This window comes from Coenobita brevimanus, chromosome 61, assembly GCF_032717465.1.
Source record: "Coenobita brevimanus isolate Jiangsu-jjx chromosome 61, ASM3271746v2, whole genome shotgun sequence".
NCBI classification, from domain to species: Eukaryota; Metazoa; Arthropoda; class Malacostraca; order Decapoda; family Coenobitidae; genus Coenobita; species Coenobita brevimanus.
Window position 1 is genome coordinate 2,603,353 of NC_137014.1, and position 24,454 is coordinate 2,627,806.

The 24,454-nt window shown below is 39.7% G+C and overlaps 1 protein-coding gene across 1 annotated transcript; it reads left to right on the top strand.

Annotated features, from left to right (window-relative positions):
* Positions 1–282: 282 nt before the first annotated feature.
* Positions 283–21,167, top strand: LOC145403801 (DET1- and DDB1-associated protein 1). Its single transcript, XM_080275481.1, has 4 exons — positions 283–292; positions 7,000–7,138; positions 11,653–11,711; positions 20,925–21,167. The coding sequence occupies exons 1-4, from the start codon at positions 290–292 to the stop codon at positions 21,027–21,029; spliced, it is 306 nt and encodes a 101-aa protein (XP_080131607.1). The 5' UTR covers positions 283–289; the 3' UTR covers positions 21,030–21,167.
* The last annotated feature ends 3,287 nt before the right edge of the window (positions 21,168–24,454 follow it).

Genomic DNA, 24,454 nt, shown 5'->3' on the forward strand with positions numbered 1-24,454 from the left:
TATTCTCAACCATATCTAAAAACGCTTCAAGCACTCTACTGTATTCTTTGACAGATAACCCAATCCTTGGACAGATCATTTTTACGGCTCTTCGTTCGATTGCAATGAGACGACTTTGATCTCCAGGAAAAAAAGAAAATCATGTTTAATTATCATCTTTTTAAAAGTCATTGCTCCTTATATTGATGTAAGGTGTGAGATTAATACCTTTACCTAAAATATGTTCGCATATATATCTCAATTCATTAATTGTAAAAATGCGGGGATACGAACGCATGAGAGCAACAACATGGTAAGGATTTGCTAGAGTCTTCAAATTTTATACGATTTTTCCGTTTATTTCATTAATTAGGCACTAAATTATCATTGTATTTTAATTAAGAGTTATTGTCCTCGCGAATGATGTACAGAACTAACTAGATTGTTCTTATATCAATGAAAAACAGTGGGTAATAGACCACTCCCCAACGCGAAGTTCTCTTCCAATTTATAATCGCATTTGATAATTTAGACGCAAAGTATCACATTTTAGTTATGCAGCAGAAGGAGTCATGCATATGGTCACATGTTGCATAGATGATTGTTGGGAATAGTAAGAGTTGTATAGTATTAATAATTTTGTGCAGTGTTCCAACAGGGATATATATTAACTAGTTGCCCAGAATGGATTTTTACGTGAAACCAAGATTTGTCCATTGTTTTTGTGCATGATTCATATTGATTTTTATATATATATCTTTGCCAGAAATGAGTGCTTTTGATGATATGGCACTACTATTTTCCCTGATTGTATAGCCTGGGATTTCCAGAAAGGTAACAAAAGCCTGTGTCCCAACCTTAAGACCTAACCAAAGTAGGCCGAGGCATATATAAAATTTTGATTCATAATTAGGTATGTTATTTAAAAATGTGAGATAAATTTTTGTTTGTTGTACCCACATGTGTCGGTTATGTCAGTGTGCTGTACTGACATTATCTCCCCAAATTTGGGTGGGATCATCCCTGGCTTGTGTGTTTCAAAATAATGAGTGCAGGAATATCCAGCTCTTGGCTGTGTCCACTCTTGCATCTGGTTTAAAATGAGCTAAACTAATTTAGCCTAGCCTGACAACCTGACTCTGCCAAACCTAATTGTAGTGAAACTGTGATAGTTAATGGAACTACAATAGGAGGTGGAGAATTCATGAGAATTTCCCATTCCTCAGTTATTGTCATAAAAAATACTTCTGCAGTGTAAAGGTCATACATAAAGCCTCCAAAATTTGGTGAGATAATGTAAAAAGTTCCAAAATCAAAAAAAGGGGGATTGAAATTTATATAATTCCCAACTGGTAGAGAGGTGGCCTGTAGTCCTACTGGACCCAGGTTCAAATCCCCGCTGGGGCAGGGAACAGTTTAAGGATTTGAATTTCACAAAATCAAACTTTACTGATCTACCAGAAGACCCGCCGACATGTCGTAAAAATCTATCTATCTATTCTATCTATTGCCAGACACCATAATCCCTTAAGGGGTGGCCATTTGACTTTGAGTTATTTGTAAAAATACCCCCACTAATACCAATACAGCAGTCCTGTATGAGACAGCCCTAGCATGTATTCAATATGGATGGTGGGTGTTAGCGCCAAAGTGGTGACATGTAGAGGTGTATGGTATGTAGAAGGACTACTGGACTTTGAGAGCAGGCTGTGAAACCTATGTCCAGAGTTGGACACATAAAAAAAAAAAAAAAAAAAAAAAAAAAAAAAAAAGGCCTAACCTGAGGTTATGACCATTTTTTTTGAGATTTACTATTTGACTTTTAGTGTTAATACTGTAGGCCTACATTCATTGTTGAATATTGTATTTTCTATATCAGGGTGAGGACATACCTTGGAAATGCAGAAAAATTTGTATAGTTAAATCCTAAATAAGCCTAAAATTATTTTTGGTTTAGTTTAATTTTTGGGGTAAATTATACCCAAATGATGCATACGGTACTGTAGTAGTAGTAGGTATTTGCAACCCCATTCATTCTGAACTAGAACCTTGCGGACTGCAGACTGAATCTGCCCTCCTTAGTCCACCATCCTTCTTGTGGAGGAGAGGAAGGGAGCTGTCTGGTTTCATCAGTGCCACCACAAGATGGCATCCGTCTCCAACACCATACCCACATATTGAAACTGTGGTTTGTTTGTACCAGCCGCAAGCACACTGTCCAGCAAGACATTTGTTTGGAGAGGGAAGATGGTAGAATCAGGCAGAAAAATGCATATGGCATTAGTGTGTTGAGAAACAAAGTAGATGTTATTATATGTTTACTCAGTTTGATGGGTGTTCCACCACACACACACACAAAAAAAAAAAAAAAAAAAAAAAAAATCATGCCAGCATGCCACAGACCCATTCCTTATTTGACACATTAGGTTTTGGGTTACTCCTTTGTATCTTTGATTATGCTGCTAATATTATACTGTATATACATGACTAAAGCTGGTTGCAACAGCGGTACTGTATACTGTACTTTGTCTACAGTATTGGGTGTTCGGTAACATTGTTTAGTTTCCCATCCAGTTGTTCATGTGTTAGGACCCATCCTTACTGATAAGCAGTATCAGGTGTAAACAGATTTGACAGTACATCATCAGAATTTAACCCCTTCAGTACAGTGATGGTCTAGTGTATATTGGCTGCCTCCAGACATTATTATAATGCTTTAGGTATGTTTTTGTAGCAGGTGGCGGTGTCCATCATCCACCCACAGTGCGTAGCGGTACTGTGTTTTTAGAGTAGCTCTACATTGAGTGGCAAGCCAAATGATTTCCCATAAACCAGGAAATCATTTACAACGCTGGGTGGTAACCTTATAACTAACAACACATGTTCCATATGTGACAACAAGGGAGTTGGCGGAGGGTTAGTGTCCCTCCCTGGAACACAACTAACCAAAAATACAAACAAGAAGCCTCGGACCAGGACTGACCAACAGGTGACAACTAAGGACTGAACAAACGACGTGGTACAGATTGCGACATGGAATTTAAGGGGTGTGAATGATGAGGTGAAAGAGAGAGAGATTGTCCAGATGCTTGGGGGTGCAAAAGTGGATGTATATGGATTAACTGAAACTAAATGAGGAGGTGAGAGTGTGAGAGAATGGTAGTGTGGATGGGGTATATGCATGGGAGTGGATGAGAATGAGAGGGCAAAAGAAGGAATGTGTATTGTTGTATGCAAGAGATGGAAGAAGAGTAAAAGAGAGTAGGGATCAGTTGGCTCAGGAATTGTGTGGGTAAGATTGAAAGTTGGACTACAAATGTGGGTGATTGTGTGTGGGTGTGTATGCACCAGCGCAAGATCGTGCAAGCAGAGTGAAAGAAGAGTTCTGGACAAATGTGGAAATGTGCATGGAAAAGTTTGAAAGGAATGAGAGAGTGTTTTTGATTGGAGATATGAATGGAAGAGTAGGGAATGTGAAGGTGGATGGAGTAGTTGGTGAGTGCGGTATGCCTGCAGAAGTGGATGAGAATGGCAGTGTTCTAGTGGACGTTTGTGCCGGGAGGGGGTTGGTGATAACCAGTACCCTCTTCAGACACAAAGTGATCCACAGGTATACATGGCAAGTGAAGAGAAGAGTGGGTGGTGAACTGAATGAACAGAAGGCAATGATTGATTGTGTGTGTGTGGAGGATAGAATGAGAAAGTGTGTAATGGATGCAAAAGCATATAGAGGCTGGGGGAGTGGACTTTCTGATCACCACTTGGTGGTGGTGAACATCAAAATTGAAATGAAGTGGAGGAATAGAAGAAAGGAAGGACAGGAGGAAGTAGTTCTTACAAGGAGGGTGGAAAGGTTACAAGAGGATGGAAAAAAGGCAGAATATAAGAGAGAGATGTAGGGGTGTGATTGGGTAAATATGAATCTGGAGCAGATGGAGGACGTGGAAGGTGTGTGCAAGATATTCACAGAACACTGCGCAGCATGTGAAGAGGTGTGTGGGGTGAAAAGATGATGAAAGGAGGTGCAAGGAACAGCATGGTGGAATTAAAAAGTGAGACAGGCTGTGGCACAAAAGAAGAAAGCACATAGTGAGTGGATGAGAAACGGGGGTGTGGAGGAAGTTGAGAGATGGAAGAGAGAGTTATATGTAGAGAGGAAGGGAGAGGTGAAAAGATTAGTAAGAAGAGAATGGAAGAGTAATTTGGAAGAAATTTGAGTGTAAAGTGGAGGGAATATAAGAAAATGTTCTGGAAAGAGGTAAAGAGAGTTAGACGGGGTGTTAAAGAAGCTAGACGGGGAGTGAAAAGTAAAAATGGTAAATTACTAGTGGAGAAGTGAAAAAAAGTGAGCAGATGGATATAACACTTTGAGGAATTGTTGAACAGAGAATGAAAGTAGTGCGAGTATAAGTGGCTAGGGAATGGCTGGGAGGAGGAGGGATGTGAGAAGAGAGGAAGAAATCAGTAGGAAGGAAGTTGTGGAAGCAATGGGGAAAGCCCCAAGAAGTGATGGAGTGGTGAAATGCTGAAGCATGAGGGAGAGATAGTAGTAGAATGGAAGTGAAAGTTGCGCAGATTGGCCTGGGAGGAAGGTAAAGTCCCGGAAGATTGGCAGTCAGGTATAATTATTCGATTTCCCTATACAAAGGAAAAAGGGGAAATGTGTGATAATCATAATGGCATTTGTCTTCATAGTGTAATAGGAAAAGTTTATGGTAGGATACATATTGACAGAGTTATGGAAATAACAGAGGAATTAGATGGAGAAGAAGGGAGGTTTTAAGAAGGGAATAGGTTGTGTAGATCAGATGTTCATTCTTAGGTCTTTAGTGGAAGAAGTTTTTTGTGGCCTTAATGGATTTGGAGAGCGCATATGACAGGGTGGATAGACAAGGATTGTGGAAAGTATTAAGAATACCGGTATATGGAGTAAATGGGAAGTTGTTGAATCCCGTGAAGAGTATGTATGAAGGTGCTAAGGCTGCAGTGCGTGTAGACAGTGAACTGAGTGAATGTTTCTATTTGAAGGTTGGATTGAAACGGGGATGCGTCATGTCTCCATGGTTGTTCGGTCTGTATGTGGATGGGGTTGTAAAAGAGGTACAAGGTAGGGCAGTGGATGCTGGACTGGCCCTAATGAAGGAGGGCAGTGTGTGGAAACTCTGTGTACTTTTGTTTGCAGATGATACTGTGTTGTTAAGTGAAGATGAAGGGGAGCTGGAAGGCTAGGTAAATGAGTTTGGGAGTGTGTGTAAGAAACAGAATCTAAAGGTGAATATGGGGAAGAGTAAAGTTTTGGTCTTTGACAGAAATGAAGTCAGTGAATGTACAGTGAGGTTGGATGAAAACGAAATGGAAAATGTGTGTGTGTTTAAGTACTTGCATAGTGTGATGAGTAAGTATGGAAGTTTAGAGGGTGAAGTTCTTGAAATGGTACAACAAGGAAGAAAGGTTGCTGGTTCTTTGAAGGCTGTGATAAGAAACAGGGAAGTAGCTTGGAAGTGAAAAAGTTACTGCATGACAGTATTGTGGCACCACCTCTACCATATGGAAGTGAAGCTTGGACCTTGTTGGAGGGACACAAGTCAAGAGTGAGAGCAGTGGAAATGAGTTATTTGAGAGGAGCATGTGGAGTCACATGGAGAGACAGACTGACAAATAAGAAAATGAAGGAGCATTGTGGTGTGGATGTGGATGTGATAGGAAGCGTTAGGAGAAACATACTGAGGTGGTTTGGTCATGTGGAGAAGATGGAGAGTGAGAGACTGATGAGGAGAGGGGGGGAGGGAAGGAGAGGTCAAGGATGAGATAGAGGGATGGAGTGGAGAGGTATATGAGAGAGAGGGGTGTGAGCTGGGAGCTGGGCAGTGAAATGGCGGGGGACAGGGCGACATGGAGGCAATTTATTTGTGGCCACCCCTTACGGGATTAAGGCATCTGGTAATAGATAGATAGGGATGTCTGTCTAATGTAAAGGTTAGCTGATGCTACATCAGATTTACCCTTTCAGTTTGAGAAATCTGTGTTAAACAGTATGAAATATGGAGAGGAAACAAATAACATATAAAAGATTTCATGATATTAAAAGGATTAAAACTTATAATGCCCTCCAGCTGACATCATTTCCTTCACTGCCCCATCAGGAGTGTGGGGGCCAGGGACTAGGCTATTCATTTCAGACGTTTAAGATTGGAGTGATTTGTCACCTTGCCTTACAGTGGAAATATGTGAGCAATTAACCCAACTGTCCCTACACTTATGAACCACATTTAGTTGGATCATCGTAATCCACAAGACTACCATCCATCCATTCATCCATCATCCAATCCTCCGTTGCCCCATGAGAAGTGTAGGAGCCCGGGGCTAGGGAGTTGGTCGTGACATTTAAGATGAGAGTGACCAACCTCACTCATCCCTGAGTGGCATTACATGAGCAATAAACCCCAATCACCCCTTGGATATAAACCTTCACCGGCTCAATCCCACTGGAGCACAATAATTACCCACTAAATCACCAGGCGCCAAAATTTGGTGATATGGTTACCACCCAGCGTAGTAAATAGTTTCCTGGTGTACAGGAAACCATTTGGCTTGTCACTTAGTGTAGAGTCACCCATAGGCAGAAGGAAGAGGGAGGAATGAAAGACAGAAGAGGGAGTGTAAAGTTACCCGTAGGCAGATGGACGAGGAAAGAATGAAGGAAAGAAAGATGGAAGGCAAGAAGGATGGAGGAGAGGACAGGGCAGACACCCGAGAGCAGCGTGGAAACATGTGAGCAATTAACCCAACTGCCCCTTGGGTTTAAACACTGATGAACCACATTTAGTTGGATCATCGTAATCCACAAGACTACCATGTGAAAAAAATGGACCAGAGTGTAGCATATAGGCTACTGTGTCAATAATTTTGTCATCATCAGTCCAGCCCAAATACTGTCATACCAATTATGCAGTATCATCATCATCATCCTAACCTAGTGTCACACTACGGGAGTTCTTAAGTAAATAACTATCCCTGCAGGCGGCATCATTCCTGAAGGGTCTGCCGGTGTACAACGAACAGAACTTCAGCCGCTTCCAGGGTGACCCCACTGGACGCACCTCATACAAGAAGCCTCCGGTCTACCTCCCCACAAAGGACAGTCCAGACTCACAAGAAAGTAAGTTGAATATTTGGGGACAAAAGCTTGCTTAATATTTCACGTCATGTTGTCACACTCCTCTTTTGGTTAATATCTGAAGATGAGAGAGGCTTGGCATGTGTCTTTGATCAATGACGATGCTCTTTGATTTAATGCATGAGGGAGGAAACAGTGAAGTAGACATAGTGGAATAATACAGAAATTTTTATTATGATGTTACATCTTATTAATATTACAGTGTGAATAAATCCCAGCCAGTGAACACCTTCCTGACCACTCAGTACTGTATAGACACCCCTTAATAATGAAGAATGTATTCCAGAATCTCATAACAGTTTGTTCTATAAATTTGAGGAAACTGATAAATAAGCTTTATTAGTGAATACTGTAATTGGAAAAAAAGTGCAGTTTATTATGAATACTGTTTGCTGAGCAGTAGCAAAAAAAAAAAAAAATCCATTTCAAACCACCACATGGCAAACAGCATTAGTTCTTCTGTCTTATCTATCTATCTATCTATTGCCAGACGCCATAATCTCGTAAGGGGTGGCCATTTGACTTCGAGGTATTTGTTTTATGTTGAGGGGCACATAATCCTTAACCAACCCACTTACTGACATGTATGGAGCACGTATGGTTTGGTTATATGGTTACCACCCAGCGTTGTAAATGGTTTCTTGGCTTACATTAAACCATTTGGCTTGTCACTCAATGTAAAGCCACCTGTAGGGGAAAGAAAAGCAGTAGGAAGTGACAGGAAAGATGGGAGAAATAGGAAGAGAGGAGGGTAGGCACAGAAAAAGAATGATAAAGGCTAATGAAGAAGTAGGCAGCATTCTCAAGTGAGTGGATGATGGTAAGAGAGGAGGGTAGGCACAGAAAAAGAATGATAAAGGCTAACAAAGAAGTAGGCAGCATTCTCAAGTGAGTGGATGATGGTCGCCACCACCTACCACTATTAGTTCTTAAGAATATCACATTAAGTAAAGGGGAGGAGGTCTATAGATACTGTATTGTTTATTTAAAACTGTTTCATTGTTAAGATGCTGATGTATTTACAGTTTTTTGTATAAGTTGTTCATTGTTCAGTATAAATTTTTTTGTTTGTATAGTAAACGAAACAATAGTGCAGGGGAGTCAAACTCATGGCCCACGGGCCGAATGTGGCCCTCAGGATGGTCATAAATGGCTCGCGAGATGATGGTAAGATTTATCAGTCCGTGAAACTATAATTGTTATAAATGAAAATATTGTTAAGAGACAAAACTCAAATTACCTTTTATTCATAATGGTAGTACTTTAATTTAAATTTAAATTGCTAGTAATATCATTTTTATAAAGGGAAACATTTTGTAAATAAATATCACAAATCCGTTTAAAACCAAAGATGCAGCCATTGCTGGTACTGAAGACATGAGCCGCCAGGCCCAAACATTTTAGACAAAAGACAGAGAAGCAGTGTACGCCAGCACTACACTGATTAAACCTTGCCGCTTTTTTAGCGAAATCGTGAGTTATACTTCGCTTTTTAATAACTCAGTTAATCAAAGTATGACTAAATATATGCATAATTGAAGTGTACCTTTGAAATAAAGTAGGGAAACACCAAAACCAGTAACCACCACCTTGTGCCAGGCTTTGCTACAGATACATAAACCTTTTGGTATCATTAGTGTCACTGTTTATTAAATAAAACATATTTTACGTACTCAAGGTCACTAACTCGATAGATATATTTCTGGTAAGACAGTACGTCATCGTACTAAGCTGTTAACATCAGTCTTGAAAATAGGTGCAGGTGTATATCTATGCTGGCCCTCGAGACCGTAACTAAATTAAGAATTGGCCCTCGAAAGGTTTTGAGTTTGACACCGCTGGTATAGGGTAACCCCCAGATCATGAAATATTTTGCAGAGTTGTTTCACTTATAGTACAGTAGATTTTGCCTTCACACAGCTTAGGTACATTAGCACTGGTTGCTACGTCACAGGGGCTCTGTGGTTGGTCTCTTACTTCCTTTGCCAGAAAGCAAGCCACATTCCTGTGTTGCCTTATATGTCTGACTCAGTCATGTTATATCTATAATAAAAAATTAGCATCATCAGGATGAAATGTTGTAAGATGAGACAAAAGTAGGGTAAATCACTTGACTATTAGGACATCATATTGTATTTTAATTGTGCTGTCTTTAATGTTGCTCACCTTATGAGAGATTTCAAACTAGAGGGATAGATATAGCATTCATTAATCCCTTCACTGTTAGCTGCTCTCCTAAATTTATAACTATTGTCTGGTAGTAGAAAGAATAGAATATAAATGGTGTCTTCACCTTGCAGATAATGTTAGTAATATGCAAATTAATACAGTATTATGAAAGCAAATACAACATGATAAAAGCTTTTTCTTTCACTGATATTCATTGTGATTCTTTGATACTGAATTTGCTTGTTCTGTACTGTATTTAATTTCGTATTACAGTACTGTTCATGTAATGCATTATGTCCTGCATTACTTTCTGTGTCCTGTGGTTTGTAGTGTACCGTAGCAATGTACACTGGCTTCATAAAGTATTGATATGCTGTGAGTCAAGTGGCAGGTGGAATGGTTCAGCCATACAGAATTAACCCCTAGGCTGTGGTGGGCTCTGAGCTACGTCGTGCCCTGGTGTGACTACTTTGGGCATAAATCGGTCATTTTCAACTCATGTTTGTTTATAGTTAGAGACAAGAAATAAAAGAAAAGCACATGCCCCAGAAGTCGACACCTTTCTACTTACCTATAAGCATTTTTGTGAAGAGGTAGAGCCTTTTACGGCGTCGTGGGAACAGGTTGAAGAGAGGTCATTTTGGGCTCTTTTTACGGGTCACTGAGTCCGTGACTGCCTTGCCACTCACCCCGTGTACTCACCACCAGCCTGGCGATGCTGAGTGACTCAGAAAACCACTGTGTGGCAACTACTTGCTTGGGAGGGATGATACGTACTGCATTCCCGCCAAAATCAAAGGTGCAAAATTTGAAATCAAAGGGCGCTTTCCGTGAGGTCTGTAGCAGGCCATCAATAGGTTTGCCTCAGAGGCTCTTAGCAGCCAAGGGGTTAAAAGTCTTTGGTACCTGTATATATTAGCATATTTATGACCAACCCAACATACATATTATACAGGCCACAGGTTACAGCTGATCTGGTGTCATCTGCCATCTGGGCTGTCAGTGTGTGCAAGTATGGAGCTGTATTTCCTGGTATTTATCACTCCATGTGTTGTAATATTTGACACTTATTGTGCACCAGTATTTTTTGGAGCTAGTATATTAAAGTAGCAGGTTAGCAAGATGAGGTGCATCACCAGCAAAATTGACACTACAACATTATGTGTAGAAGCATCATTTTGAATTAGGTGGTGTGGAGATTATAGGTTAATGTGTAGGCATGATATTGGAGGTGACCAGATACAGTGCGTGAATGCTGTATCATTGGTTATGAACCATGTAACAGATGATCTGATGCAGTGACACAAGGCAGTGATGGTTTAGGAAGTAGTCATACTCAGCTTGTTGTAGTATTTCTTATCTTCATGTTTTAATATGCGGTAGTGTATGTGGAGAATGTACAAAGTATTGTTGTGTAGTGTGTGTGGTGTGGCTATATAACGTGTCCTGTTTGGGGACAACCATTTGTGTTGTGATGACAATTTTTTTGTGTTCTCCATTTTGTATTTTAGGGTCCTTGCAAAAAAAACAAAACAAGCTGTAATCAAGCATGGAGGTATGTGAAGGATGTGGGCTTAGTATAGGGAGAGCTGATCCTGTTTGGGGCTCTATCATAGTAGCATCACTGGAAAGGTGGAAACGAGTCAATTCCCGGGTGTTAGTGAGGCAGTCAGGGAGGAGAGTTAGAGAAAGTGTTGGACTGCTTTCAAGAGAGTGTTGTAATGACCATGTTTAAGGACTGCTGCAGTGTATGACATAATTTGGTGATTGATTATGCTAAAAAGATTGTGGCTGATACAGTACCTTTGCTGCAGGGAAGAACTGGGTTTAGTGGACTATTGGAATATGTGGTAACATAGTCTGTGATATATTTGGTTTAATACAGTGATGCCAAAGGAGATGCTGAAGCACCAATGATCAGATAAAAGAGCAAAAGGACTGAGCAAGGAGTTGCTTTACATGAAATGAGGGGAAACAGGGAGGATGACTCCCTGGGCGGGTATGACCACTACCTAATGGCAGAAGCACAGCAGAGTACTGGTGATATGTATTCCATTGTGTATGAGGTGACCTTCTCACATGTTCCCTGGGATGTCACTTTTTTGATGATGATGATATAATTACCATACAGGTTTTTTTTTCTATGGCCCCTCGTTACTTAGTGTGATACTTGTGAACTGTTTGTGTATATTCCGTTATATGGATGCTGTTATGCATTATTGAGTCCTGGCTGCATTTACTTGTAATAAATTCCACTTAACACAGATCCCATGGGCCCTTCTTTCCCAGGCTGCTCTTCTAAACATTTACATCCCTTTTCTTTGCAGTAGTGACAGAGAAGACCAACATTCTCTTACGTTATCTTCACCAACAATGGGAGAAAAAGGTATGTTGTGCTTTATTCATTTCTTATCTTCTGTGTGTGTGTGTGTTTGTACCATATATATATATATATATATATATATATATATATATATATATATATATATATATATATATATATATATATATATATATATATATATACTGTATACATGGAGCCTCTGTGGTACTGTGGTAAAGTGTGCATTTTTGCACACTGGAGAGCGAGGGTTTGTGTCCTGCCAGGATAATAAACTTTGGAAGCTTTCTCCCGGCCATATACTGCTTTGGCGGACACCAGGGGTGCTGTGGTTGAACCAGTGTCGCATACTATAAAGTATGTTAGCACCCAGTCAGCTTGCGCGGGCCGATTACACTTGGTTCACAGACTACACACACATCCAAAGCCACTACAACACTACAATTACACTTACAAGTACTTCTCATCCTACATACAATCTCTATCAGACAGCCTAAGCCACCTGGTAGGGATACAATGGCTGTATCGTCCCTACTTCGGTCGGGATAGGCCGGTCCTGCAGTGGATACTTAAACGGCTCATGATGATGATGATACACACACACATATATATATATATATATATATATATATATATACTGTATATATACACACACACACACACACACACACACACACACACACACACACACACACACAGTAATTCCTATACTACCGTATGCCCACTTTCCGGACTCCCCATTTACCGGACATTGTGGGCCTGGACCTTCAGAATCCAAAAATGGCCAAAAAAGGAAAAAAATCCCCCCCAAATCTGATTTTTTTCCCACCCATAATTTGAAATTGCTGTGCAGCGTTGAACAGCTGTTTACCCCACATCCCCTTCATCCCTTCCTTCCTCCCCCTCCCCCCTCCCCTGTCAGGGTTGCCATTTGGTATTTTTCATTACCTGTTGACCAATTTGGTAATGAAAAATTCGTTTGGTAATGAATCAGAATAATGCATTACCAAACGGATTTTTCACGTGTATGAGGATACACAGGATGGAGATGGTGGATTGTCTGCTGTCTCTGATTAATCTGCAAGCCTACATAGCGTGAAAATAATCAACATGCTGTTGATTATAAGGAGAGTGATTACATTTATTTCCACTTGTATATATAATTAGTGAAGAATAAATGCTAGCTTTACGAATTTGGTAATGAAAAGTTAAATATTGTAATAAAAATTGAGGAGTGTGGTAATGTGGCCGAGCTCTAATCTGGCAACCCTGCTCCTCCCTCACCACCAGTTACTGCTTAACTGCGATCATGAGTACTGTAGATGTTTATCACGATGGATGGTGCACGTGCTCATTTTTTGTGAATAAACTGCAATACCTCGCCACAAGATCACATGGGAATTTACAGTGTAGTGCAGTGTTAAGAAATTAAAATTTAGAGTGCAAAGGATTAACTGAGGAATGCAAACTGGCAGTTGAAACTGGCTTGGTGCAATTAACAGAATGTGCAGTGTTATACAATTATAACTCACAGTGCAAAGAATTACTGTATTTGCAGCACAACACTGGATTACTGTACGTGCCTCAAGAGCATTTTCACCACTGCCAAAACCTTAGAGAAGGCGGCCACAGATGTGCTGTAAGTACCCTGGCTGAGGTACTGTCACTTCTAATTCCTCATTCTTTGGTTCCTTTTCATTTATTTCATGCTTTGTATCCATTATTGGTGTGAATAGGGTCTTTAATAGGTTTAAATAGGTGCTATGCATGTCCGGTAGGGAGTCATTTAGGTGGCTTTCAAAGTTAGGCTGGGTTAGGGTCCTTAAGTACCAGTCCAGGAGCCAGGGGCCCACTTTCTGGACAGGACCACTTTCCGGACATGCCTTTGGCTCTGTTACATCAGATAGTGGAGGGATTACTGTATATATATGCCATATATATATATATATATATATAAGCACAGTAATACCTCGATACATGATATCTCTAGATGCAATACCCCGGCTTAACGATGGGGGTAGAAATTGCATCATACCCCGCCTAACGATGGCCAAACCCCAGATTAACAATGGGTTTTGATTTTTCTTACTGATTTTGATGATATTTTAAACTAAAAGTGTGTGTTTTGGTTGCTTTATAAACTGTTTTTACACTTCAGTTAATCTGTTTTAGCCATAGATGGGGTGAACAATGTCATTTTTTGATACAGTTTACTAAGCTTGATTTTTTCCTAACTTATATTTGACTATACAGTGTTCAGATTTGATTTGTTGGTTTTAGTGAGTTATTTACAGGTGTTAGGCTTAGGTTAGCTTCCTTGACAGCTGTTAGGCTATTTAAATTGCCTTTAAACCTGTTTTTGGGCTCATCTGGGTGGGTTTTGGATTTTGTTTGGGTGGAAACCCAAGACTGGTAAACGGTCCACATTGACATACATGTTAAAAGTACCCCGATATACAATACCCTTCCTGGCGATGGAGTTTTACCTAACTAATTAGATCGTTAAACCAGGGTATACCTGTATATATATATATATATATATATTGCTGGACACCAGAATCCTGTAAGGGGTGGCCATTTGACTGAGTTATTTGTTTTACGGGGAGGGGCACTAACCCTCCACCAACCCACTTGCTTGCACAGAGGGAGCACGTATGGTTTGGTTATATGGTTACCACCCTACATTGTAAATGGTTTCTTGGGTTATGGGAAACCATTTGGCTTGGCACTCACCTGTAAAGGAAAGAAATGCAATAAGAAGTGATAGGAAAGATGGGAGAAATAGGAAGAGAGGAGGGCAGGCACAGAAAAAGAATGATACAGGCTAAGGAAGAAGTAGGGAGCACTGCATCAAGTGAGTGAATGATGGTCTCCACAACCTACCACTATACTGTATATATATACTGTATATATGTTACAGCAAATGGAGAGAGACTGGAATTGGTGAGTAGAGTTCAAATACCTGGGTACATTGATAGAAAAAAGAGGAAAATCTGCAAAAGAAGTGGAAAGTAGAGTGACTCTTGGAAGGGAAGTAGCTGGTGCTATGAAGACCATGATAAGAAACAGTCTTGAGTTTTGCAGCTGCGCAGGACTTATGTGAAGGAGTGTTAGTGCCGACTTTAATATACGGTTGTGGGACTATGGTGTGGCATGAAAATGAATCGTCAAGAGTAAGAGCAGTGGAGATGAGACTGCTGAGGAATGTATATGGAATACAGAGAGTGGATAGGATATGGAATAATGTGATAAGTGAAAGATGCGGAGTGAGGAAGTCTGTGGACACAAGAATCGAAGAGAGCGTACTGAAATGGTTTGGTCACGTGGAGAGAATGGATGTCAATAGAGTGGTGAAAAAGGTATAGCTGAGCAAATCTGAAGGAGGGAGGAGGCGAGGTAGGCCAAGAAGTTGGAGGGATATGGTGAATGAGTGTGAGGAAGAGAGGTATGGAAGTTGGTGAGGCTAAGGGACTGACAAGAGATCAAGCTGGGTGGGTGAATGTTGTGCGGAGAAGCTCATAACCAGGGATTTGGCACCCCTTTTTAATGTGACAGCATTCGGATTAACTCTTATCAGATAGGTATATGTGGAGCTATGGAACGTGGTGAAATTTTTTTTGGCCTATCTGATGGAGGCAGGATTTAATAATGAGTGAATGGAAGCGTGGCCCATTGAATTGGGCAATTTTTGGCTGTCTGTACGTTGCTACTCCTCACCCTGCCCTAGGGTGGGAAAGGAGGTCCGGATGATGATATATATGTATATAGTATATATATACAGTATTTATACCGGTATATTATTTATTCATTTTGTTATTTATTGCCTTAACCCTTGTAAGGTAATCTTGATTTTGTTACTATATTAGGTAACGTGGGGTCTGACAGACCCCACGGAAAAAAAAAAATAAAAAAAAATACTTCCGTTTGAGATATTTCAAAATGCTTCAATACACAAATAATTCAACCCCTTATCTGTAAATAGGGCCAGAAAAAATAAAGTTTAATAAAAAAAATATATATTTTTTTAAAGTTTATACAAAAATGGTTAAATTTTAGTTATAAAAATTTCAAAATTAAATCTTGCAAAATTGAAAAGTAATATCATGATTCCATGGGTGGTCTGCAGTAGACCGATGTTGGGACCTTTTATATACAAAAGGAGAAAGACAGCAAATTGAAATAAAAAAATCACAAGAGGGCTCAACTGAGGTTACATTATAGGTAATCTGGGGTCTAACATACCCCAATGGCTCTGTAGAGCAAAATCAGAGCCAGGTACAGCTATGACCCCATCATCCCCATGAAGAGCATCACTAGGCAGGAAGGTAATGAGACGGACAGATCTGTAGACCTTATGCTCATATTTTTTAAAATTAAATTTCGGGGACTGGGGTCTCTGAGACCCCACATTACCTATCTAGGGTTAAAACCACAGCTCTCCTTAGACTGATGTAAAATATATATATATATATATATATATTTTTATGCTATAAGACGGTTTGATTTAGGAGGCGAGAGAACGATTGAATTGGAGGGGTAAATATAGCGTTCACCAACCCCCATCACTATCAGATATCTTCCCCTGTGCTGAACTAGTCATGTGATGATGATAAAAACTCAACCATTATGGCATCATTGGACTGAAGGTGGTTATCTGTCATGAACAAAGGCGTAGGTTATGTTCATTAGAATCTTTGGTGATTTAATGATCTGAAGGTGCCAGTTGGAGTGAGGACCTTGCCTTGTGTGTGGATTCAAAACTCCCAGAGGCAATTTTTTTTTTTTTTTTTTTTTTTAATCTGTTTGTGGCTTAGTCACCTGCCCATATTTGTAATGAACTACAGTAGCATCACTGTGGACCTTTACAACTCAGAGGGGGAGTATGGTATGTGTTTGGCTGATTCTGGTTACATAACAGAAAAGGGTATGCAGTAAAGCAATTATTGTGGTTGTGGTTGTTGAATATGGATGTCCTGATGAAATCTGACCACTTCAGCCAGACACTGCTAAACATAGTTTGTTGGTCTTGTGTTAAAGGCACATGCACTTCTCCGAACAAAATCCATGCAGTCGGCTCAGTTTCTTGTCAGTTCCTTAGTTTCCATGTGTTTTTCCTATACGGCACTTGTTTACTGTATTCTTCCACCTCCTTCTTGACCCACCATGCCTTTACCCATCTTCAAATTCACACCCATATACTTTTTTCATCACCCTCCTTATGCCCATGCTCTCTATAGAGTCATACCATCTAAGCACACTCTCATTGACTCTTGTATCCACAGACATCCATACTCTACATCCTTCATAAAACACAGTGTTTCAACTATCAACTCTCCACACTCGACATACTGTATTTTTCAATAACCCTGTCTCCACTGTTGTAAGTCTTAACTTTTCGTTTTTTACCACATCACAGTCTGTCACCCCTATGTTAATGTGGCCACTAAACCTCCTTTATGCATGACAAGTTTGGCATCCCATGTTTAACTTGCTGGTCATCAGATTGGGTCTTGGTAGATTCTGTAATATGAAGCACATATAAATGGGTGGTTATGCTTATGAGGTGGAGTCAGGATTCCCAGGGTTTGAATGGTTAATGTATTTGAGTTTATTACCTGCTGTCTGCCCCAAGGGGGCACTGGATCCTTGCATGGTGTATTTGTTGTACTTTACCCGTAGGGTGGCTGCACAGAAACAATTGCTGACCTGAAGTTGACAAGTTATCTTTGTCAGACACACCAGGGTTAAGCAATAACAACAGCTGTATTTGAACGGAGGGATGTGGAGGCAAGCATGTGTGGCCTTTACAGAAAGAGGATTGGGCACACCTTCGTGGACATAACCTTCACTGTAATAGATGGCAGATAAACTTGCAGCACAGGAGTGCCAGCCATAATAATGAGCCTGCTAATATGACAAGAGGACTGCATTAAGAAGACACACTCCTGAAGTGTGCATTGAATCCATTTGGTGATAAACCTGTAATTGAGGCCCAGCTGCCAATGGACAATGATCCCATCTCACAGATACTTGCATATTTTGGGTGTGTTACACATATTTACTGTCAGGTACTTGGTAACATAATCATTTTGCAGATTTGCATAATGACCCTTGTATTTTGATGTTGATGTTTATCTCGGTATATTTTGTTTTATAATGATGTGGGTTTTCCTTGAGTTTGCCCCCCCTCCTTCCCCTATGCAATGTTATTTTGCTCCTCCAGACAGGCTGTAAATCCACCACATTTGCTAGGGCCTGTAGCCAAGAAAGCTGTGTGCCTGCAGTCCTCACCCCGGGCTTGATAGCCTGGGATCTGAAGGTCGTCAGGAATCTTCATTCTCTGTTGTCCTTCTGCAGTGATTGCATAAGTAGCCATACATCCCTACATCTTAATGCCAAGCATTGCACAGAACATGAAACAAGAACACATAAGAGCAGTTCCCTACATAATACCAACTTGAAAATCCGGAAAACCTTACCACACCTAAAGAGCATGCTGCAGATACAGCCAATCCCCAACTTACAAAGTTCCACCTTAAGAAATTTCAGAAATCTATCTATATACCCAGGTGTTTTCACCTTACTGAGATTTGAGAGGAAGGAGCTCCTTCCTTCAATTCCATGTGTGATGTCTTAGCATCTTCAGTAGTTCTTGGAAATGGTTGAAAAATATCACTAACAAGGTTGACTCTTGATTGGATCCTCCCAGACAAAGGAAAATTCATGACCACACTGGTGATCTTAGGCCATGTGCATACAAAGGGTAATGGAGGTGGGGTTGTAGGGTAATAAGAACACATCTGTGTAAAAGTACTGGTGCAGCATCCAGTTGCCAGATGTGGGTGGTGATAGTGTACTGTAGTTGTAGATGGTGTCATGTGCTACCACCTGCGGTGTACATTAATGCCTACCAATGGCAGTGGCTACACTGTCATGCAGTCAGCTGTTGTGCTAGTATATGTTGTTGACTTAAAAGATTTTTTAACAACTTTGCTTCATCATTTTATTCGCACATTGCATCTTGGTAACTTGTTGCATATTATATTTGTATTAAAAATATATACTGGAGTAGCAGGCAAGAGAGCATTAATGTGTAATATGCAAATTTAATCATTAAGGTGATGGAGCTGTAAAGTCTTCTGTGGCAGGAAGAATACAACTATGTCTATATTGTAGTTTTTGCAGTAAAGTATCCTTATGTTTGCAGGGCACTTTACACTGCTGGTTAGCATGAACAACTTGCATTCATTTTTTCCTGCAAGACTGAAGCAATGAATGCTACCTACGGTTAATTCTTCATTACAGTGTTTGTGTTGGCAAGCTTGTATTGTTCTATGTACAATGAAGCTTGTTACGTCCTCCACTGAACCCTCAGTATGCTTTCTCAGTTTCATTTATATCATAATCTTGAAATCTTGATCTTTTTCATCTCAGCCGGTGGGCAGGTTTGTGTTAAACATCTTTTATTCAGGCTAATGAAAATGTGGGGCAGGATTGTATCTTTGGTCTATCAGTCTTGTGTTTAGTTTTATGCTTAAAACACTTCTTCCATTTACAATACTTGTATTTGGAGCAAAGCACAGTACATGCTTTATCCACTCAAGTACATTTCATACAATGCTGGAGTTCCTTAATCAGTGTAGATGAAATCACATTTTTCTTTTATTGAGGCACCAGAGGGTCATCTAGTGATTCCACAGGCTTCGTCCTCGTTATACTGTAGGAAAATGTTTTGACCTGGTTTTCATACTTCCTGTGTGTGACTTACATTGCTGAGAAGAGAGGGAGAACTTGATTAGCATTTCCTGGGCCACTTCAGTTTGCTAGGATGAGACATTTTCTTACAAATTTAGATCTACAGTACCTAATGGACAGTTTAAGTTACTCTTTATTAATATGTATAAAAACACCTTAGCCTTTATAGAGACAGATAGTCTACCAACAGCTGTATTCAACATGAGTTCCATGTATGAGCCAACACAGCTTGAGTTCATTCACCTAGATCTGGCCCACATTTTTTAACCTTCTGTTACTTATTTCATGTAGCTCAGTGGCAGAAAAAGATAATGCTGTGCATCTACATCCTTTCCATAGCATTCTGCATGATTAGCATCATTATTCAGTATAAATCTGTTGTTTAAGCTCAGTGTTCAAGATGAAGAAACAACAGTTTTAGGTCATATTAGAGTAAAAAGAATACAGCTGAATGGTTTCATTTATCCCAGTCCCCTCTCCAACTGCCCAAGCAAATGTTTGTCTTTAGCTTACCATTTTCACTGGGAGCTGAGTCTATACACCATAAAGACCTCCCCCAGTTGCAGACAGGCAAGCAGGTACTGGCAACAAAGGGTTTTCTTCTATCCGGTGTGGGTCAGTTTCTTATTAGGTGCCATAAATAGCTCATGAAATAGGAAGAGGAACTAGTATTTTTATTGGTAAAAACTTTGTTTTTTGTCCTTTGAATGTGGAGATGCACAGTGTGGTCTACCTGTAACCCTCTGTTTCACCACTTTGCTGTCCAATAGTAGTAGTAGTTGTTCCCTTGGCAGTTTGGCCGAACAGCCCTGAGTCCGTAAGGAAGGCCATGTTTGCATTTGGTTGAAGTACTTAACCCTTGCTCTGTTGGTATGCGGTTGACTGGTGAATTATGCAAGTTGAGAGTCATCAAGTTATGCAAAACTGCAGGAAAAGTTTTGCTTATGTATAGTAGTTTTGTGGGAGTCAGGTAGTGACTGATTTCAGATACGTATGCTAACCCTGTAGTGCATGTGGTGGTTATAAGCAGCTCATAAGTTAGCTTGTTGATGACTCCACCTCTGTATAGAGAAAATGATTTTTTGACAACACAGATGCTTGTCTTAAGCTTCTTTTCCCCAGGTTTGTAATTGTTTCAGATTCTCTGATTAGTTGCCATACATTCAGCTGCCCAACTGCATTTATAAGAAAAAAAAAATGCACTACAGTATGTGTAAATGGTTAGGCTTGTATGGTGGAGCTAGAATTCTAGGGGCTTAAGTGGTGAGTGAATGAAAATCTGTCCCATTTTACTGGGCACACTGATACTAGATCTACCTCTTTCATGCTTTATGTTTCTGGTTTTCTGAACCCTACCCCATTCCATCCTTAAGTGGCAGAATGACCAGTCTGATTATAATGATGGGGAGGAGAAGGAAGAGAAATACAGTATGGGGATTATGATGATGGTGATGATAAAACCTTTGGCCTTAATTCCTGAACTTGAGTGTGGTTGGCTTGCAGTGTCCGAAGAAGAAGCGTGATCCAGGCCCAGGCACCACAGAGGAGGAGGCTCCACGCAGCAAACGTCCACGTCTGGAACCTGGCCCATCCACGGACTCGCCTTAACACCATACTCACCATTTTTAAATCTTCCCGCAAACATACACTTTCATCCTTTATGTTCTAATTATCCACTCGCCAGCACATACCCCAGCCCATGTCCATCTTTAACTCTCTCGCTCCAGTGACATACTTTTCATTATAATCTTGCCATTTTCAGATGATTAGCTTATGTGCAACTTTTTAAACTTGGATTAGAGATAGCCCTCATTGAATAATTCACTGTGAGAGGTCTTGTCTAAATTGAATAAAATTGCATAGGGTTTGCAAGAATATAATGCAATAGATGTCATCAGTCTGGATGGGTTATTATCCAGACCTGGTACACATTCACACCTCTCATTCTCCCACACACACCAACATGCCCAGCCACCGTCAACTCAAAGGAAATGGATGCTTGGTTTTTGATGATAATATACTAAGTCATCTCCATCAAGGATTTCACATGGCTTATGTCCAGAAGGAAATTTTTTTTGGGGGAGCATTTTAAAATTATATGCTGAAATTACGAGTGTAGTTATCTTTCATACATGTACCATATCCCTTCAGTGTGATGATCCCTTTTTACATTTTATTTTTCCTACCACTAGATTATTTTATTTGCATGTGTGAGAGAGAGCTGGTAGTAAAAGAGTTAGTGGAGATTACTTTTAAGCCATTCTATGGTGGTAGTGAGAATGAAATGGGTAAGGAATCCTTGTTCTGTTGGGGTACGCAGACATTGGTTGTTTGTGATTACATAATCCACAATATTGCATGATGCATAGGTGATGTAATATATGTGTGAAAATGCATATCCCCTTTATACTGTACTGTTAAAGGTTGACAGAGTATGTTCGATAGTGATGTAGTTAATGGGATAAGCCAGGGATGAGATTCACAAACAGATTTATATTTACGTCCCTCTTGTTACTAAATTTGTATCTGCACAAAGGACAAGAAAAGGAGAATGCAGGATACAGTATTTCCATGCATCTTGGTCTTCCTGCAAAAACAGATGTTGGTTTCAGGAGGAAAATTAATGACAGTACCTTTGCAGGGAAAGGAAAAGGGCAGAGTCTTTCCATGTCTCTTGTCCTTTCTGTGAAAACAAACCATAGTTAAAGGAATATTATGGTGACTTTTTTTGCTTGAAGGGAAAGGCAATTTAGCAAAGAATGTTTCTGTGTCTCCTGTTTTGATGATGGGAAAAAATTTTTCATGAGGTATTATGCAGGAACGGCAAGGAAAGGAGAGTGTAGTGTCCTTCCATGTCACTTGCTTTTCCTGCAAAACAAATCTTTGTTATATGTCATGGATTGCAGGTCAGTTTGTAAATTTCATTCTTGGTTATTTTGAATGCGGTTTCAGCAAGTCCTCATTATTTGTCACATTATAAAAATTGATTTTTGCTATTAAGCCCACAATGAATGACAAAAACTTCCTAGTGGTTCCATTCTTACCTATAAAGCTGACTGACTCCCCCTACCCCCCCAGATGTACAGTGCTTATGGTATGAAAAATGTTAAATTTTGGAACACCTCCCTGACGTATAATGAGGACAGCCTGTTTTGTATTGCCAGTATGTCACCTTTGAATGAAATAATAATGTAAATCAAAACCAGTGTCATATTTGGGCATCTATAAAATCAACCTTAATCCCAGTTGACTGTTGAAGATTCATTACATGTATCATGCGAGAAATTTTAACTAATTTTTTTTTTCTACCTCCAGACAGTTTTGTTCAGCCTAACAGATGTGTCTCTTAATTGTGGTTGCTGAAGGAAAGGCCTCTCACACTGAAGTGGTTAATAGAGATTGTTTTTAAGCTCTTCACTGTGAGAGATAAACACTGGGCAGAATAAAATGGTCCGATGGTAGTAAGAAAAAATAAAAGAAGTCATGATACTTCGAAACTTAATGTTCTGAACTCATCTGTGTGTAAAGTTTTTGTGTCGTAACCACTGTTCTGATTCTTGTTTCTTTTCATGATCATAATCATTCCCATGTTACAAGAATGGATGATATTGCTTGTGTAATGATAGATAAACACAGTGACTTTATTTTAAGAGACGCAGGAGCTCATATTAGTTGGGTCCCAGCTGAGGGAATTAACTGTGTGAATGTTTGTGTTCTTTCCATTTTATTACTTTGTGAGCATGAGACTTTCAGTGTCCAGTGGCTCATATTCTTGTCAACTTTGGAGGCTTTCTTACACCACATACTGATTTATTTTGCATATTATTGACATTTCTTTGATGTATTGTCTACAGCATTTTATTATCAGTGTAGTTTGTATAAATATCATAGATGAGGATGATAATTTACCGTGTAAGGAAATCAGCTGGTAAGAAAAAGGTGGTAGGGAGCCTCCTTAATGGATGAGAATACAACCCATTGTTTTGTTCCAGTTGTACAGTAAGTCCTTATTATAAATTACCTTTTTTTTCATGCCCTCTTTGACTGTTTACTTCTTCAGTTTAATGATATAAGCTTATTTAAGTTTATTCTTGCTGCCTCCTGTTGGAAATTTTTTGTTGTTGTGGAGGAGTTTGTTTCTAACCCCTTCTCACTGAGAGGTTTCCCCAGTCAAATAAAGTAATTTGAAGGTTGAAAGAATAATAATAATGAAAAAAAACAAAAACAAAAAACAAAAAAAAAATGTTATCAGACTGTTGAGGCTAAGTTGACATTTGGTTATGGAAAAGTTGCATCTAATGTTACATTGCTTCTTGTAATACTTATTTGTCATTACTGTATCCCCCAGTTGACAAAACCTGTTATATGGAAATAGAGTATTTACATTGTTCTTATCTCCAGCTCATAATGAGAGCTGCCTGAATGGGGTTGATGTTATTGTATCATTTATGAATTTTTTCCATAATAATTTTACGTGATCAACCCATTAGTGAAATGATGCACTTTTTAATGAATTTGTACACGTTAAATAGTTTCAGTCAGCCAATGGGAGATTTTTCATAGAAGAGGGTTTAGTCAAGTTGGTTTGCAATTTCCTCGGTCTCATAGAAAGCGAGCTAATGGAGTTTGTGGATATCCCATTACTCTCATAGAAAGATGGTTAAGGGTGTTTATTTCTTACTCCTTCACTGCCACAGAAGAGGAGTTAATGCACTTTGTTTCCAGTCCTTTTTACTTACCCCCAAAGCTCAATAAAAATCCTAATGGCAGCAAGAATGAATATTGAAAGCATCATCCCACTGAGAGTGTTTAAAATATTGAGCAGTGTAAGATATATTTTTCATCACACATAAAGTCTTCCTGTTGTCCACCATCCATCGGTGTTTTTTCCACTCTGGGGTAATATTTTGTCAGGATTAGGAGGCTTCCCAATACCTATTTCTTACCAGTTTATTTCTGCATTGAGCATACCAATAATCTCCTGTATATTATCTTTAATATTCTTGTGGGTTTATGAGCCTCCCCAACATCTC